Consider the following 18,995-nt stretch of genomic DNA (forward strand, 5'->3'; position numbering starts at 1 on the left):
TTTAAAATCACAGCTGATGGATAAAGAAAGTGAAATTTTCATCATGGATTTGGATAATATGATGATAGCATTGTATAACCCTTAGGGTTCACACAAAAAAAGAAGAGCAGACAAAGAGCAAAGGAGAGGTTTTTCCAGCAATCTGCTGATATTAATTAAAGTCTAGGACAGTGCTTCTCAGCACCTGACCTTGCCTAATCATGTCTCCTGATATCAATAAGGAATATGTCAGCTCCTTCAAGAAGCTGTGCCTTAAAAAGCCTAAATCCCTTCTGTACTTGAAGAAGTAGGCAGCATCTGTGTGTACATGTGTGGGAAATGAAGACTCCCAGGAGGGCAAAGGCTGGAAACTGGTAGTTTTCAGTCCCAGAAGGGTATTCTGCCCCACCTGCAGGTCTGCACCTACAGAAGAGATTCAGTGCTCTGGTAACAGATGAGGGGCTGGGAGCTACATCTCGGTGAAGCACCCCAGCTAGCTGCACTTGAGTGCCATGGCATCCAGGCGAAGTGGCAAGGCATAGTAGAGAAAAACTGCCTGCTGTGGGGTAGAAGTCCCCATCTGCCAACCTAACCTAGGTCAGGACCCAAGGTTTGCTGCTTGCCGGGGTTGGGATACAGGACACTGCAAGGAGGCTGCCAAGGCTTCTCTGGATCTTGGCCTATTCCCCCTCAGCTGCTTTTCCACATGAGCACTACCAAAGGAGCCAGGTGGGACCCAGAGCCTAGCAAGAATAACTATGTGGATGTGGAGGTGAGGACCATGGGCACCAGGGCCCAACAGTGTCACTTGCCAGTGAAAAGAGCTTGAGGAGGAATGAATAGATCCTGCAGGCCAACAACCATTTTTGCAGCTGATATTAATTATAGGGTTTCAGCTTTTATGACTACCAGTCCATCTGAGGATCAAGGACTGCTAGTTGGTCCCACCTGACTGAGTATGACAAAACATCTTGTTAGGTTTGTTAAGTCTGGCCAACGTGGTGAGAAGAGCCTTAAATTAGGAACAAGGGAGAGAGACAGGAAGTAATGGCCTGAATTGACAAGCAAAGGGCACAGGTTGATATGGACAGGAGAAACCTTACAGCCAGCAAAACAGAGTGGAAATGGGCCTACCCCAAGTGTAGGCACACAATTAAGGACGTGCAGTAAGGACTGCATGATGGCGATAGCTCTCACACTCTTTTTGGAAAATCATCACGATTGGGTGCCTCTATATGCATGTAGTCTGTAGTCACTAGGGTCTTCACCTGTCTGCTGTGACTTTTCAAACACAACAAAGTGCAGCATAGCGACTACATCTGCCAGATCCCTCAGGAACTTGGGATGCATCTCATCAGGTCCCATGGATTTGTGGATGTTCAAAATCTAGGCTCATCTGCAAAAACAGGTGTTTGTTACTTCACAGGGATTACAACCTATAATCACTGAAGAATTCAAACACCTAGATTCAGTACTGCAGTCCTCAGAGCCTTCACAGAGCTGCTGCCTAGTACAGTAGTACCTGAAGGTCTTCAATTTTCAGTATTAAGATGCACGGCCTTTCAAAATTTCTGCTTCTGATCACACACTCACATTACTCCCTGGCTTCAAGGGTCGGAACACCTTGGTGCTATCTCCTTTCTGCATCAAAGAGGATACATTTCTATATTTGACTTCCTTCAGGTAGGTAGGTATTTTCCTTTGCCCTCTGTGAGAGACTGAAATGTCATATGACAATTTCAAAGCTTCCCTGTGTCTGTGCAAACCTCCAAGACAAGCCGCTGTAGCCTGTGGATTGGTCTGGGAATGTTGCCCAGGGAAGTGGGAGTGTATTGAAGGATGTACCCCCCACTTCTTTGCAGTTGCGCTGTCAGACTCCTTAGATAAGCCTCCAAGGGGCAGAGTGTACTGAGCTGGCCCCATCATGTAGCCATTTGTGGCTCTATTGTGTAGGCCAAACATCATGCATGCATTGCTAATGAACTGACAAGAAGCAAAGGTTTCTCCCCAGAAACCAGATGTAACAAAATCTGTGGGACCAGAGGAAAAAAAAAAAAAAAAAAAAAAAAAGTGGGGAGATATGCTAATCAGCAGATACAACAAACTTAAAATAAACTTTGCTCTGTGTGCATCCACCATCAAAGCCAGATCCATGTGCACCCACCACCGAAGAACTTAAAACTGAAGACCAATGGGATGCCACTGGATCCATGGTGGTGACTATCTTGCAGTCCTATCCCACATCATTGCCTTATTTCTGCCATTTTCTTCCATTCTGTCCTATCACTACCCTTCTTCACTTTTTTAATAATAAAAACCTGTTTGGGCTATGCAGCATTTGACCTCATTTGTGTCTTAATATTGCTCTTGGGATCATATCAAAACCTCCCCCGATATTGGATCGGGATACCACCTTGATTGCCACATCTCAGGGTTGATGTTCTTATTTTGCCTTGTAGCTTTGACAAGACTTTTCCTGATGTAACCCCAGAAATGGGATAGGTATTCTACATGTGTAAAAGGCTATGTTATAAATTTCTTCAGTCTAGGTAGAAAATCTCTGAGTGCAGGCAAGTAAGAACACAAAGCTCTGTTAACTTCACAATGAAATACAAAATTTTTCTTGTTTGAATTAGGTCTGTGGGATTTGGAGTTGGCAGACATTGCTGAAAACCTAGAGGTGAACCAGTAACCAGTTCTGCTGCTTTCTTGATAGCATAAGGCACTCAGTGTAAGGAAGTTATGAGAAGTGTTTTGATCCTTTGTAGAAGAATGGTTAATGGTGACTGCTATAAGCTTGAAACAAAGAAATAGAGGGCACAGGAAGGGGAAAGATCTTCCCTGAGATTCAGGGATGCAGTGCTCCAGCCAAAGCTGATACACAAGACTCTAATCCCTATATTCAAAGTTATGTGTAAGGATGAAATAAATGAAGAATGGAAGAACTGTAGTTCCCCTTTATGAGTAGGACAGACTGAATGCTTACTCTGTGGGTAAGGAACAGAGGTTAAAAGGCTTGGTGGTGGATATGCTCTTTATTCAAGATGGAGAAATGCCGAGTTGTGTTAGAGTGTCCAAACCACCAAAGTGTCAATTTGGCATATTAGAAAACAGCATCCTGAGATTAAAAATCAAGCAGACTCTGTGTACATACTGATTCATACTCAATAAACAAGATCCCTGCTGAGGGAAAATTAGCGTAAAAAAGAAAAAAATAGTTTTTATCTGGGTGGGTTTCATTAATGACTGTCATATAATCTTTACTGTCCACAATTAGCAGCTCTATGTTTAAGGCAAGTACTTCACCAGAGGCCAATATATTGCCACTTAACTACTGGCAATTTAAATAACCAGTAAAAATATCCTCTGAGCAAAGCTGGAAGTGAGGTTTTCTACTTCTTCTCATTAGACTAACTCCTACACTTACAAATAAACTGCCTTTAGACTGCAGGGTTGTGGGGTTTAGGTGTTGGTTTTTACCCATAGCATGTCGATTTTAAGCATCTGCATCATAATAATTAGCACTACCAGGCAAGTAATCTTTCCTTAATATTGAAAGAGCTGATAACTTATGAAGTGAACTCCTTATTTTCCCCTCCCTCTTACTGTGTTTTGGTTCACATCTCTGCATGAAATGGATCTTTCCTGGTGAAACTAAATGGTTAGAAGTGTTCCGGAAGATCATATAATGCACTGCAGCTGGTAACAGCTCTTTGCTCTGTTCAAGCCAGTGTACAACTAAGCCAAAGCAAAATCCCCTGAAATGTGCAGAACTAGAGATTTCACTATACAGTTTTGTTCCCATCAGACAATGAAAAAGCAATATTCACTTTTTTGAACAAAATTATTGGGAAAACAAGCATCTGCAAAGAATTATAACAACTGTACTCAGCGCATTCCTATCCAACAAGTGATGGCTAGGATTGAGGCTTTATTTATAGATTGCCTGCCCAGTACGTGTCCCACGTCCCAAGTTTCTCTGCACCCCACAAGGGGTTACTAACACACATTACAGACATTCCTCAGCAGAGCAAGCAACTTTATTCTTCTATCATAATAATTTAAAATATTTACACACCGCACAGCCACTCTTTTATACAAACATACACTTAGAGGTATATTCATGAACCACATCTAAATGGTTTTGCAAAGGTTGACACATTGTTGGATTTACAAGCATGGAAAAAAAAATACCTGTAGCCTTCTAAGAGACAGTCATTTGGTCATTTGGAGGGCTTGTGGGAAAAAAAAAAAAATCCATCTAAGCTTAAATTCTCTCCAGAGACCATTCATTAGCTTCAAAATATCCACATCCGGTATTAACTAAAGCTCTCTTGGCAATGGCAGACTTCAAGAATGAGCATGTGTAAATAACATTTATTCAAGAAATCCCACAGCAGGAACAAGAAAATTGAAAACTCTTTAGGAAAATTACTACATTTCTGAAATATTACTTATCTGAGAGGCTCACAACTCAATGCTAGTATACATATACATATGTATATACGTATATATGTATATACATACAGGATTCAACCGACTGAGGAAATTAATTACTATATGGTGCCCGCCCAGTAAGTGTGTGCACTACTGCAAGCAACACTAGGTTCATCCATCAGCTTTCAGCCATGGGAACTTTAAACTCAGAGCATTAATGAGGAAGTTCAGACATACAAAATAAGGAGAATCCTGTCACCATTGGGTGACACTGCACTAGCCATATTATCAAGACATATCATAAATCCACAAGTCTAACCCATCTCAGATAGCACCATCAGACAGTACAGACAGAAAAACCTACCAATAGTCTAGTCTAAAATAAAGTTTCACCTTCATTCTTAAGTTCTGACTGATTTCATCTCAAGTATTCCCAGAATAACACCTGTATGTAGTTACTTAACTATACAGGGAATTAAGTTTTTCTGAGAAGACTACTGCTGTCCTTACCAGTCAACAGTCCCTAACCTAGCCAAAAGAATCTTCAATAAAACTAGGAGCTTTCATTGCATTCATAAATTCCATCTCCCTCTACGAACGCAACTCAACTATCTCAAATTTGCTTCATAAAGGCAAGTGTAATTTGAGTTTTATTCAGATAGCACTTCTATCATATCAGTTCGGTCTCAGATAAGTTTTAAGAGTGAAATAAGCCAGTCTTGGAGCTGGATTTATTGCAGCATGTATTAAAGCCTCCACTTCTTGCAGCAGATTATGGCACCAAGTAAAACCAACCATCAGGCCACCAAATCATTCTTCTCCTAGATCCTCAGTAGAAGTAGTCAGAGCCTGCAGCCTTACTCTCCTGCTCCCTCTGAATGTATAGATAGAATTAGCACCCAAGCAAGGGACAGAATTCAGGCTTCTGACTTCTGCAGTCCATCTTGGAGAATGACTTAACCCAGTTAAGTGGATGTTAAACTGTTAAAATGTTTAAAATGTTAAAGTTAACTTAACTCTTAACTTTAACCTAAGGTTAGAGGCAGCTGAAATAGTTGTGTTACATGCTCATACAATTAGATCATTATCTTTTAAAATTCTCCACAGGTTCTATAAGTCTCACTCCAACACATTCCATTTCTTCTTTTTAAACTCATGCCATGAAACCACAAAATGTCAGAATTACAAAGAAGGTTCTGTAATACATGTTACCAAAGATGGTTATGTGAGCTAAGGAGAAGCAGTTCACTTTCTCCCTCCAAAGAAGGGATGGCTATTTGACTGAGGGACAGGATACAATCCCATTCTTAATGATTGTAACTAGTGAACCCAGCAAAGCACTAGTGCCATTACAAGACAAGAGACATGCTCTGTCTAGAGTAACAGAAATAAACCCACAAATTAATCCAGTTAAAAAAAATGTGTTAAAACAAGTAGTACTTGGAGGGAGCAGTGAATATTGTATGTATATGTTTATATGTATAATACATAGTTACTCACAGATACACATAAATATGTAATATATAGAAAATAAAGTGCTTTCTATCATGCATTTCTATCCCAATGCAGGGACATTATAAAACATTTCACCAAGTGCAAAACAAATAGATACAAAGAATACTACATCAAACATACATGAAAACAGTTAACACATTATGTACAGTCTGGTGGGTGTCCCAACACAAAACATCCCTTCATATACATGGTATATACATATATACTCACCTTTACTCAATATATTATAACAATATATATTTCAAAACTTTGTTATTGACAAAAACCCCTACAAAAACACAACAAGGATCAAGCACACAAGTCCCAGACTGACAAAGAATATGCTACCCTTGCCCATACCACCACCTCTACTGCTGGGGCAGATATGCTAGTGCTCTTTTCTGGGGTGCAGTGCCCCCACATCCTGTAAGACTGTGAGCAGCAGCCGTGAAGTTAGCATCACCAGTGGCGAGTAAGTCAAATACACATGAATAAAAATAGATGTATTTCACCAGCATCTTCTCATGGCATTTGGTGGTGGCAGTTTCCAGTGAGCACTACCACACTGAGGGAGTAACTGCCCCATCACAGGCAACGGTAAGTGGCCACTACCACCAATACGTTCACTTGAAGAACAACCATTCACACACAGCTGCAGATCCTGACTCTCCTCGTAGGCCATGATCAACTCTTGAGGCATGCGAATGGCCAATGTTAAGTAGTGCCCAAGCTGGAGTATATACACCGTGGTTCCAATGTACCTGGTGTGCATTTTGATGTATTTGCCACTGACTTTCTCCACAATTCGCAAGCTCTTAGTGTACCCATCAAGTCCACTTGTTGTACCACCAACAAAAGCTGCAGCTAAGTCATCAGTCACTGCTTGATACAGGGGGGGGAGGCAGGCACAAAGTTAGTGAAAAAAAAAATTACCTCAGTGCCTTTTCCATTTTGCAGCTGGACATACCTGGGACTGCCCACTACCTTCCAGTTTGATAGTTGTCCCCAACTCATGCCTAAAGGAAAACAGTTTGTACACATGCTTAAAGCAATATTTTATCAGATAGCAATTATTAAATTCGTTCTTAGGTTGGCCTGGAAGCAAGACTATTAGCAACTGGAAACAGTCACAAGGTCAGTAAAGGTAAAGGCTTTATATTTAATTAAGGATCACAACTCCCTCCTGTCTGATGGTTTCTTAATACTTTGGAATGTATCCTGTAGTCACAGAGAAGTGTAAGTGCCAAGTAATTCTGACAATGCTTAGCTACTACAGCCAAACCAGAGACTGTCCAAAATAATGGAAAGGTACAAGAGAACTCAGCTTCCTCGACTCACAATATTCTCATCACTTCTTATATTCTCATCACTTCTCATCACACAATATTCTCATCACTTCTTATACACTGGCTTCATGGAGAGCTGCTGAATGTGTTACCAGGATTAGCTGTGTGAGACTACTTTAAAAGCACTGAAGTATTTAGTGCTTTATCAGGCATCAACACAACAGACAGTGAGATGAGAGATGTATGACCAAAAAGGACTAGCAAATGACTACTTAGAGATCCTGGATCCATTACTCCTAGGAACTGGGAGCTTTGACACTTCCAGTCTACTGTTGGTAGAATAGGTGCCCATGGAGAAACAAAGCAAGACTAAAAGATACTCAAAGACATGCCTTTGAAGAGTGACTTCCAATACTGATCCAGGAGCGTAAAGCAATTATTTTTTTAAGATTATGACTGGCCTTTTAAAACTTTGCACTTATTTGAATAAGCCACAACAGAAAGAGTAGGTTCTCCAGTCTTTCTTGAAGGGAATAATTATGATATTTGGCAGACCAAGTTTGGAGGGTCTAGTGTCTTTCCCTAAAATAGAAGGTATGATGAGGAATCACACATAAATATTAGAAACAGGTATGCTACTTCTTTAACAGTTTTAGAGGGGAATGACTTCTTGAAAAGATCAAAGGGAATTTGCATAATGAATCAGTGTTTTAATCATTATTTTACTCACTGACTGATTACATCAAAATTACTTTGCAGTCTATGATTTAAGCAGTCTCCTACAAGATCCAGAGAACTTCAAAACGTATTAGAAGGCATTTTCAATATAACATTACACTTTTTCCTTAAAATCTCACATTGTAATTTCAGTTAACCAGCACACTTCTACACAACACCTTTTGTTTCCTGCCTCTCTGCTTTGAAGTAAGAGCTAGAAGTTAAATAAACAGCTGATTGCATACAATCCAAACAAAACCTCTACCCTCATTAGCCTCACCTCTCCGTATCAGTCATATAAGACAGAAGTCTTCCCTTCTCCCACTGTAACAATTTCTTTGGAGTATGCAGACATACCCTATCCAGTATTACATTAGTTTTCAAAGTCTGGTTTGTCCCAGTTTGTCCATGGTCTGTCATTGTCTCACACACAAACTGACAATACTTGCTATTTTGATTTCATTCATCAGTTAAACACCTAGCTTGAGACCATCTGTAGTTAGCCAATTTGGTAAACTGATGTCTGTGGACCACAGCTAAGCTGGAATGTCTGTGTCCAAAATCCAGAAAATGCATAAATGCCCCTGTTTCTGTGAAGACCACCTCATAACTCTATGCTTAGTGAAACCTGAGAATCTGTCAAGTGATTAGTATTTCTGCATATAATTCAGAGCTTCATTCAGTAAATAATTTCTGACATTTTATATAGCACAGTTTTAATGAAACAGACTTCTATCTCAGACTGCTCAGACAAAAAGTCATTCCTACTTCCTCGAGCACTTTTACAGTGCTTTGCAAGGAAAAGAATGATTTACATTTCAGCAGAAGTAAAGCTCTAAATCTGATCAGCACCAGAACAAGCCTGGAGTCAAAAAGAGTTAATGGTTTTAATGAAACACTGAACTGGCTGATTGATAAAACAGTAAGCAAGGAATGTGGCAAAAATTATCAGGAAGCAGCCACCAAACTATTCTCTCCAAAGCTCCCTCTTCTGCAAGAATGAAATGCTACAATTTCAGACAGAGAGAGGAAGAATAGCAGCCTTCACCCTAAAGCAAGATTAGAAACAATACTGTTTGAGGCCTGAAAAACTGTTAAGTGAATGAAGACCCCCACATACCATGCAAGGATGCTTCAGAGAATCAACAGCGACCATCAAGACTTGTCAAGGACATACTCATAAATAAACACTGCAGCTCAATATATTAGGTTTGGATAGTCTCTTTTCTGTCATGTGACATCCATCTAACCCATAGGGCAGATCAGCAAAACCAGAGTTCTGTAAGGCCCGTATTACTCACTCCTACCTCTATCTCACAACCTAATACTAAGAGATACTCAAGAACTTGTTGCAAAGGGATATGAAGCAAATTTCACAGAAACACAGAATCATACAGTTTGGAAAAGACCTTGAAGATCACCTAGTGCAACCATTAATGTAACACTGACCATACTCAACTACACCATCTCTCTAAGTGCTATGTCAACCCTACCCTTAAACACCTCCAGGGATGGGGACACCACCACGGCCCTGGGCAGCCCTTTCCAATGCCTAAAAAAACATTCTGTAAAGAAATACTTCCTAATATTCAGTCTAAACTTTCCATGGTGCAACTTGAGGCCATTACCTCTTGTCCTATGGCTTGTTACTTGGTTAAAAAGATTCATCCCCAACTTTCTGCAACCTCCTGTGAGGTAGTTGTACAGGGCAATTAGGTCTCCCCTCAGCCTCCTCTTCTCCAGACTCAACAACCCCAGTTCCCTCATGCTTTCCTCATAAGGCATGTGCTCCATACATGGTGAAGACCAGCTTCATTGCCATTCTTTGGACACGCTTGAGTAATTCAATGTGCTTCTTGTAGTTAGGGGCCCAAAACTGAACACAGTCATCGAGATCTCACCAGTGATGAGTACAGGGATAAAGTCACTTCCCCGTTTCTGCTGGCCACACTAAACCTGACACAAGCCACGATGCCATTGGCCTTCTTGGCCACCTGGGCATACTGCTGGCTCCTGTTCAGCCGGCTGTCAATCAACACGCCCAGGTCCCTCTCTGACTGGCAGCTCTCCAGCCACTCCTCGCCAAGCCTGTAGTGCTGCTGGGGGTTGTTGTGGCCCAAATGCAGCCCCTGGCATTTGGCCTTATTGAAACTCCTCCAGTTGGCCTCAGCCCATGGCTCCAGCCTGTCCAGGTCTCTCTGCAGAGCCTCCCTAGCCTCGAGCAGATCAACACTCCCACCCAACTTGGTGTATTCTGCAAACTTTCTGAGGGTGCACTCGATCTCCTCATCTAGATCACCAATAAAGATGTTTGTCCTGGTTCAGCTAGGATATGGTTGTTTCCCCAGCAGTGGGGAGAGGGCGCTAGCCAGGTTATTCAATACCATTCTGACGTCAAGTCCATGCACCAAGAGAGGGAACAGTTTCCTTCGGCTTTTGTCCAAGGAAGCATAGGCGCCAGGCTAGCTGTGTCCCTTGCAGTTTTTCTATGTATATCATTTGTCTTGTTTACTGCTATTACTGTTTATTGTTACTGTTATCACTATTGTTGTTGTTCAGATTGTTATTTGTTACACTATTCTATTAAATTTTTCCTTATTTCAAACCCAGGGTTTGTGCTTCACTTGCAACCTGTCTGAGCAAAGGGTTGGGGGGGAGACAACAGCAATGTGGTCTCTAGTCCTGGAAGGGCCTAAACCACCACAGCCTTTTTGGCACCCAGCGTGGGGCTCAAGAGGGTTGAAATAAGGATCAAAAAGGGAAACCCTGACCAGAGTGTGTTAGAGCAATCTGTTGGGTGTAATTTTTTCTGTTTGTATTTGTACTGTTTGATAAGAGATATTTGCAATGCTGGCCCACTTCTTACGTGGTGGGACTGGATTAATCCTTATATCCAGTGTATGAAACCAGTGCTGGTGTTTGTTGTCAGTGGAAAATGTGTAAAGTATCTTGTTTTGTATACTGGCTACTAACTGCTTATAATGCATTTGTATTGTTGTTTGTGGGAGCAGGCCAGTACCTGTTTGCTGCCTGGGCTTTTGTTAGGGTTCTCACCCCTTCTATGGGTGAGCCAAACCAAGAGATCCTCTTGGGTTTATGAGAGCTTTAGCTATCCTTGGAGCAACCAGGCCAGTGTGTTTGTGGCACAATGCTTTATGGCTGTCTGCCACGTCTTGTTTTGGCCTCGCGGCACTTCTCTAACAATAGCAGTACCTGGAAACCTGCCCCAAGGTCAGACAATAGTGAGTGGCAAGGTATGTGGGAAGGGATAGGCAAGCACCTGAGACAGTGGTCACCCCTAATGCTTTGGAATTTCAACCCCGAACAAATGCAGAGGCCTGATAAACTGGTGCAGTGCTTAAAAAAGGTGTGTCACCAAGCTGACAAAACCCGGGAGACATAACTCTTGCCCATGCCTACCCTAATTTCTTTAATATTATTCACTGCCCTCAAGGGGGCGAAAGGGCTGCAGGATCTGAGAGTGAACTTACTGGTAGAGCAGCTGGGCCAGAGGGGACAGGCAGAGCCAGTACCAGTCGCCTCCACAAGCACAGCAGCTGAGCCAGAGAGACAGCCAGTGTCAGTATCAGTCGCCCCAATACAGAAAACCAAATATACCAGAAAGTCAGCTCACAAAGTGGGGAATGGCAATGAGCCACACCCAGCATGGGAAAAGGAGGAAGGGCCAGAGGTGATTACCCTGTCCACCTCACCCCGTCTTTATGCCCGACTGATTTGTGAGATATGCAGAAAGATTTCGGCCACCTGGGAGATGAGCAGGTTTGCACTTGGCTGCTCTGATGCTGGGACAATGTAGCTAGTATTTTTGAATTGGAGGGGAGAGAGGACAAGCAGCTGGGATCTTTGGTCAAGGAGGCTGGCATTGACAAGGCAAAAGGGAAACAGATTCAAACCCTCAGCGTTTGGAAGCGACTCCTGCTCAGTGTAAGGGAGAGGCACCCCTAAAAGGATGATATACTGTGTTAGCTAGACAAATACACCAGCATTGAGAAAGGCATCCAGAACCTCAGGGAACAGGCTGTGATTGAGATGATCTATGGTGATCTGAAAAATGAGCAGTCACCCATGGACCCAGATCAGGCCCCTTGCACACACCTGATGTGGCGAAAGTTCCTGAAGAGTGCACCGGAAACACACTCCAAAGCATTGCCAATAGTGTCCTGGTGGACAGACACCCACACCCTAACTGTGGATGGAGTGGTTGGCAAGCTCCGGCAATATGAGGGAAATGTCCCTTCATCTCAGCATTCCTGGGTCTCAGCTGTGGAGGAACTGTCTCAGAGGGTCCAGAAAGTGGAAGAGGACATGTCCTACACTCCACCTGCACGGGCTAATGTCTCAGCCATTAGAAGTAAACGTTTCCCCACCCAAGAGAAAGACAGCAGAAGGTACACACCATGAGGCAACTTGTGATTTTTCCTCCACAACCATGCAGAAAACATGAGGAGGTGGAATGGACAGCCCATTTCTGCCCTAACTGCATGTGTAGAGCAGCTGAAAGGGAAGACCATCACAAAAGGGGAGTCCTCCAAGAGAAGTGCAGCTCCAGTGTCCAGTCAGAAATCCCCCAGACAGAATAGAATTGTGAACGTTATGTCTGACCCTCTTGAGGGGAACAGTAAATCATTCTTGCAGAAGGCATTCTTACAAGAAATAAGTGATGCTGAGCAGGATTAGAGGGGCCTTGCCTCCACCCAGGTGGAGGAATGGGATAATCGGATTTACTGGACAGTGTGGATCTGATGGCCTGGCACATCAGACCCACAAGAGTATAAGGCTTTGGTGGACACTGGCGCACAGTGTACCCTGATGCCATCAAGCTACAGTGGGGTTGAATCCATCTGCTTCTCCGGAGTGACAGCAGGATCGCAACAGCTGACCCTATTGGAAGCTGAAGTGAGTCTGACTGGAAAGGACTGGCATAAACACCCCATTGTGACTGGCCCAGATGTCCTGTGCATACTGGGCATAAACTATCTCAGGAGAGGGTACTACAAGACCCAAAACGGTACCGGTGGGCTTTTGGTGTAGCTCTCCTGGAGGAGGTTGAACAGTTGTCCACCTTACCTGGCCTCTCAGACGATCCCTCAGTGGTGGGACGGCTTAAGGTTGAGGAGGAGCGAGTGCTGATTGCTACCAGGATGGTGCATCAGCAGCAGTACAGCCCTATATGGCCATTGAGAAAGCCTAATGGTGAATGGAGGCTAACTGTGGACTACCGTGGCCTGAATGAAGTTACACCAGCAATGAGTGCTGCAGTGCTGGACATGCTAGAGCTCCAGTATGAACTGGAGTCGAAGGCAGCCAAGTGGTACGCCACAAATGACATTGCTAACACGTTCTTCTCCATTCAGACAGCGCCAGAGTGCAGGCCACAGTTTGCGTTCCCTTCGAGAGGCATCCAGTACACTTGAAATCAATTGCTCCAGGCTTGGAACCACAGCTCCACCATTTGCCATGGACTGGTCCATACTGCACTGGAGAAAGGTGGGGCTCCAGAACACCTGCAGTATATTGATGCCATCACTGTATGGGGGGACACAGCTGAGGAAGTCTTTGAGAATGGAAAGAAGAAAAATTAAATCCTCTTGAAGGCTGGCTTTGCCATTAAGCAAAAGAAAGTTAAGGGAACTTTCCCTGCAAGGGAAATTCAATTCCTAGGAAAAAATAGAAAGATGGGCGTTGCCACATCCCAGTGGATGTGATAAAGAAGAAAACAGCCATGGCCCCACCAACCTCTAAATAGGAGAATCAGTCTTTCCTTGGCGCTGTGGGGTTCTGGAGGATGCACATCCCGAACTACAGCCTTATCGTGAGCCCTCTCTATCACGCAACCCGTAAGAAGAACGATTTTGAATGGGGCCCTGAGCAACAACAATCCTTTGAACAAATTAACTGGGAGACTGCCCAAGCAGTAGCCCTCAGGCCAGTCCAGGAAGGGCAGGAGGTTGAGAACATGCTCTGCACCACAGCTGGGGAGAATGGCCCTACCTGGAGCATCTGGCAGAGAGCACCTGCGGAAACCCGAGGTTGACCTCTAAGCTTTTTGAGTCGGGGATACAAAGGTTCTGAAGCTAATTACACACCAACTGACAAGGTGATACTGGCAGTGTATGAAGGAGTTTGGGTTGCCTCAGAAGTGGCTGGCACTGAAACACAGCTCCTCCTGGCACCCCAACTCACAGTACTGGTGTGGATGTTCAAAGGAAAGGCCTCCTCCACACATCATGCAACAGATGCCACGTGGAGTAAATGGGTTGCGTTGATAACACAACGGGCTCAAATAGGGAACCTCAGCTGCCCAGGGATTTTAGAGGTGATCACGAATTGGCCGGAGAGCAAAGATTCCGGGATGTCACCAGAACAGGAGGTGACACGTGCTAAGGGGGCCCCACCACATAACAAGCTGCCGGATGAGGAAAAGCAATATGCCCTGTTCACTGATGGGTCTTGTCGTATTGTGGGAAAACATCCATGGTGGAAGTCTGCTGTGTGTAGTCCCACACGACAGGTCACTGAAGCTGCGGAGGGGCAGGGTGAATCAAGCCAGTTTGCAGAGGTGAAAGCCATCCAGCTTGCTTTGGATATTGCTGAGCGGGAATAGTGGCCAAGGCTCTACCTCAACACCGACTCGTGGGTGGTGGCGAATACCCTGTGGAAATGTTTGCAGCAATGGAAGCAGAACAACTGGCATCGTAAGGGTAAAACCGTCTGGGCTGCTGAAGTATGGCAGGACATTGCAGCCCATGTGGAAAACCTCGTTGTGAAGGTGCGCCATGTACCCAAGAGTTGGGCCACTGATGAACATCAACACAACCAGCAGGCGGACCAAGCTGCTAAGATTAGAGTGGCTCAGGTGGACTTGGACTGGCAGAGCAAAGGTGAACTCTTCATAGCCCGGTGGGCCATGAGACTTCAGGCCACCAAGGTAGGGATGCAACATACGGGGGACTCAAGATCAAGGGGTGGATATCACTATTGACACCTTTGCAGAGATCATCCATGGACGTGAGACGTGTGCTGCAATCAAACATGCCAAGCGGATGAAGAAGCCCCAGCAAAATGGAGAGCGATGGTTGAAATATAGATATGGAGAGGCCTGGCAGATGGACTACATCACACTGCCACAGACCCGCCAAAGGACGCGCCACGTGCTCACAATGGTGGAAGTAATCACTGGATGGCTGGAAACTTACCCAGCGCCCCACATCACCACCCGGAACACCATCCTGGGCCTTGAAACCCAAGTCCTGTGGTGACACAGCACCCCAGAGAGAATCGAGTCAGACAATGGGACCCACTTCTGAAACAACCTCATAAATTCCTGGGCACAAGAGCACGGCATCGATTGGGTCTACCATATCTCCTACCATGCACCAGCCTCTGGGAAGATCGAGTGCTACAATGGACTGTTGAAAGCCACATTGAAAGCACTGGGAGGTGGGGGAGGATCTGCCAGTCGAGTTGGCCTGGCTCAGTCAAAATTTCCACGTGCTGTAGATGGCGATAAAGTCCCTGTGGTGCGCATGAGGAATATATTCGGAAAAATGGTCTGGTTTTGTCCTGTGCCAGACAAAGTTAAAGGCAAAACCATCCATGGGATTGCTTTTGCCCAAGGACCTGGGTGTACCTGGTGGGTGATGTTGGACAACGGAGAGGTCCGATGTGTACCACAGGAGCCTTGATTCTGGGTGAGAACATGCCATAAATTATGCTGTGCCTTTGTAAATTGTTATTTTGTTACTGTTAACTGCTAAATGGCAGCTGGACATGACGCAGATGGTATAGAATAAAGGGGTGGATTATGTCTTGTTTCAGCTAGGATAGGGTTAAGTTACCCCAACAGAGACAGGAAGGGATCTCCAGGAAGGTTATTCATACCATGTTGATGTCAGGTCCGGGCACGGGATCACAGGAAATTTTTCCCTTGTGGCTTTGGTGGAGGGGAGCATCACGAGCGAGCTGTCTGTATCCAGTGTAGTATTTCTCCGTATATCTTTTGTCTTGTTTACTGTTATTACTGTTTACTGTTGTTGTTCAGATTGCTTATTACACTGTTGTATTAAGGTTCTTCTTATTTTAATGCAGGCTTTGTGCCCTACTTGTGTCCGAGGGTGGGTGAGGGACAACGGCAACATGGTCTCCGGTCCCAGTAGGGCCTAAACCAACATAGAACCATGGCTAAGCATGGAGCTTTGGCTACAGCTGTGCAAGATTTAATTCTTGCCGGGATGAGAGAGCACGTGGCCATTGCCCCTCCTCGACCCGCGCCAGTCGGTTTGGAAGTTAAACAAAGACCCCGGCTAAAATAACAAGAAATTTAATACAACAGAGTGATAGAACAATCTGAACAACAACAGTATCAATGGTAACAACAATAAACAGCAATAACAGTGAACAAGACAAAAAGATATACAGAGAAATACCGCTAAATGATCACGGGGCGAACCCGCCGCGTTTATGGCAAAAACCAACACCAGAAGCGAAAGTAAAAAGGCTCCGCCCATGGACCTGACATCAGCATGGTATGAATAACCCGGCTGGAGATCCCTTCCCCCTCTCTCTCTGCTGGGGAAATCTTTATCCTGGCTGAACCAGGACAACAGCTCAGGTAGAAAAGGAGCTTACAGCCTTTGGAAGAAGGGGCTAGACACTCACAATGTTTACAGACACTGTGAGGATATGCAGGTGGGAAATCAGGAGTTCTAAAGCCCAGCTGGAAATTAATGTGGCTTCAGCAGTCAAGAGTAACAGGAAATCTTTCTATAAGTATGTCAACAACAAAAGAAAGACCAGGGAGAGCCTCGATCCCTTGCTAGACACAGGAGTATACATAGTAACACTTGATGAGGAAAAGGCTGAGGTGTTTAATACCTTCTTTGCCTTGGTCTTTAGTAAGAAGGCTAGTTGTAACTGAGGGAATCCAGACTCCTCAGTCAGAAGACAGAGACACTGGGAGAACAACCCCCCTGCAAGCCAGGAGACAGTCAGTGACCTACTGCATCACATAGACATACACAAGTCTATAGGACCAGATGGGATACATCCGAGGGTGCTGAAGGAGCTGGATGGGGTGCTCGCCAAGCTGCTTTCCATCATTTACCAACAGTCTTGGCTGACTGTGGAGGTCCCAACAGATTAGAAATTGGCCAGTGTGATACTATCGGGGTAGGCAGCGGGTCTGCTAAACGCCTGGCAGAGCAGATGGAATTTAACCTCAGCCAGATCATCCCGTACCCATGAGAAGTCTGCATGCAGGAGGACATACCACAGATAAGGAGCAAGGACAGCGAACATCTGCTGGAAGAAACATGAAACTGTTGAACGTAGATAAGGAACTGTGTTAATCATGTTCAGAAGTAAAACTTTAAGAAAGCTATCCAATCATGTACCGTTGCTATGGGTGTACCGTTGCTATGGGTTTAGCCAATTATGTTAGAGCTTGCAGTAGTTGTAAAAGATATATAAAGTATGTGGAAAACAATAAACACACCACTTCTTCTTCTTCTTTTACTCCTAACTTAATTGTCAATTGTCGCATGACCGTCTCTACTGCGACAATTGGTGACCCCGACGTGATATGATACAAGTGGAACATAGGGGATTTTTTATGAGCTGCAGGGTGAGGTGCAGCGGAGACGGAGACCGGTGAAGCTGAGAGCAGAGGGAATTCTGCCTGGTCTGGACCTGACATTTTGACACCTGCGTACAAGGTGAGCCACCGGGGAAAACTTATTAAGATATAATATGGGGCAGCAACTAAATAAAGAGGAGGAGACAATTTTGTCTGCCTGGAAAGCCCTTTTAAAAAGAAAAGGGGTTAAAACCCCAGAACAAAGCCTGAAGAAAATGTTGATATGGAGTAAGATACAAGGCTTTGAAGCTAATGTAACCACTGCATTTAGTGTGACTGTATGGCAGAGAATAGGCGAAAAGCTATGGGATGAAGTTTCAAAAGGACAGAAAGAAGCTTGTGAACTAGCAACTACATGGCGCGTATTAACTGAGACTCTGAAGGAGTGGAAAAAGGAACATGACGCTGGAGGAAAGAACGAATCCACTCCTGCCTCTAGTTCATTTGGTCCTGGGCTCAGTTATGATGATCCCACACTGTCTGCAGTGGCGGGACAAAAACCATTGACAGGAAAAAGCAGGGTGCATTCTCGTCCACCTCCACCTCCCCCTGTGCTGATACAGGAAGACCCTGGAGGGGCTTCTCCTTTGCAGGATTCTGTAACGCCAAACGTAACACCATCAGCTCCTCCAGAGGAGCCAGCAGTATGTAGTGAGTCTGACAGAGACTCTGAGGGCGGTGAACCCGACACTAAAGAACTTACTGACAATTTGCGAGCATTGAATCTGGCTGATAGACAGAACAAAAAGCTACGCCATGTACGCTCCCTCCAGCTGCTCTGACTGTCCTTCCCAGGTTCCCAGAGCAGTTTTGGGAGGGTGAGAGTGATAATGAGAGTGATGAAGAAGGAGAATTAAGTGCCGCTATGCAAACTTTGCACCGCTCTGATAAACCTACATCAAAAAGAGTGGGGGGAGCCCGTCCTAAACATAGACCACGGTTGAGGGCAAGGGGATTGTACGAGGACTCTGATGAGGAAGCACATGATGAGTTGTTTCCTCCACAAAGACCGAATGAGCAGAAAGCCCCTCAGGCAGTGCCCCCTCCACCTCCCATCGTGGAGCCCTCTGTTCCACCAGCTCCCTCTGATGAGGAAAAAGCCCTGTGCACTTTGTTTATCTGGTGCAAAAGGAATGCAGTCCCTGCTGATGCACGCTCTGCTTTTGATCTCGAAACATGGAAAGAGGCAGGGATCGCCTTATTCGAGGCGGCCGTAAGGAAGAATGCCATCGCTGTGTCATTTTTAACTGCATGGCAACTGGTACATCAACCCCTGAAACAGTTAAAAAGTGATGGGACTGCCGCAGCAGCTGCAGCCGATGCCAGGTCACCTAGTGGGTCCGATTCTCGGATGGATCCTACAGTTGTAGCTGAAACACCTCCAGAAAAGCCACCAGCCCCACACGTCCACTATCTGCTGATGAGAA

General features: G+C 44.7%; 1 protein-coding gene across 1 annotated transcript in view; it reads right to left on the minus strand.

The window, feature by feature from the left end:
* Nucleotides 1-5,957: 5,957 nt before the first annotated feature.
* The window catches only part of RGMB (repulsive guidance molecule BMP co-receptor b), a 32,548-nt gene continuing 19,510 nt past the window's right edge, over nucleotides 5,958-18,995 (minus strand). The window contains 4 exon segments of the mRNA XM_026866016.1: nucleotides 5,958-6,341; nucleotides 6,343-6,463; nucleotides 6,466-6,796; nucleotides 6,878-6,926. Of these exon segments, the coding sequence (XP_026721817.1) occupies nucleotides 6,200-6,341; nucleotides 6,343-6,463; nucleotides 6,466-6,796; nucleotides 6,878-6,926 (643 nt within the window). The 3' untranslated portion in view covers nucleotides 5,958-6,199.

The sequence above is a fragment of the Athene cunicularia genome (assembly GCF_003259725.1).
Source record: "Athene cunicularia isolate RWA chromosome Z unlocalized genomic scaffold, athCun1 chrZ_part2, whole genome shotgun sequence".
NCBI classification, from domain to species: Eukaryota; Metazoa; Chordata; class Aves; order Strigiformes; family Strigidae; genus Athene; species Athene cunicularia.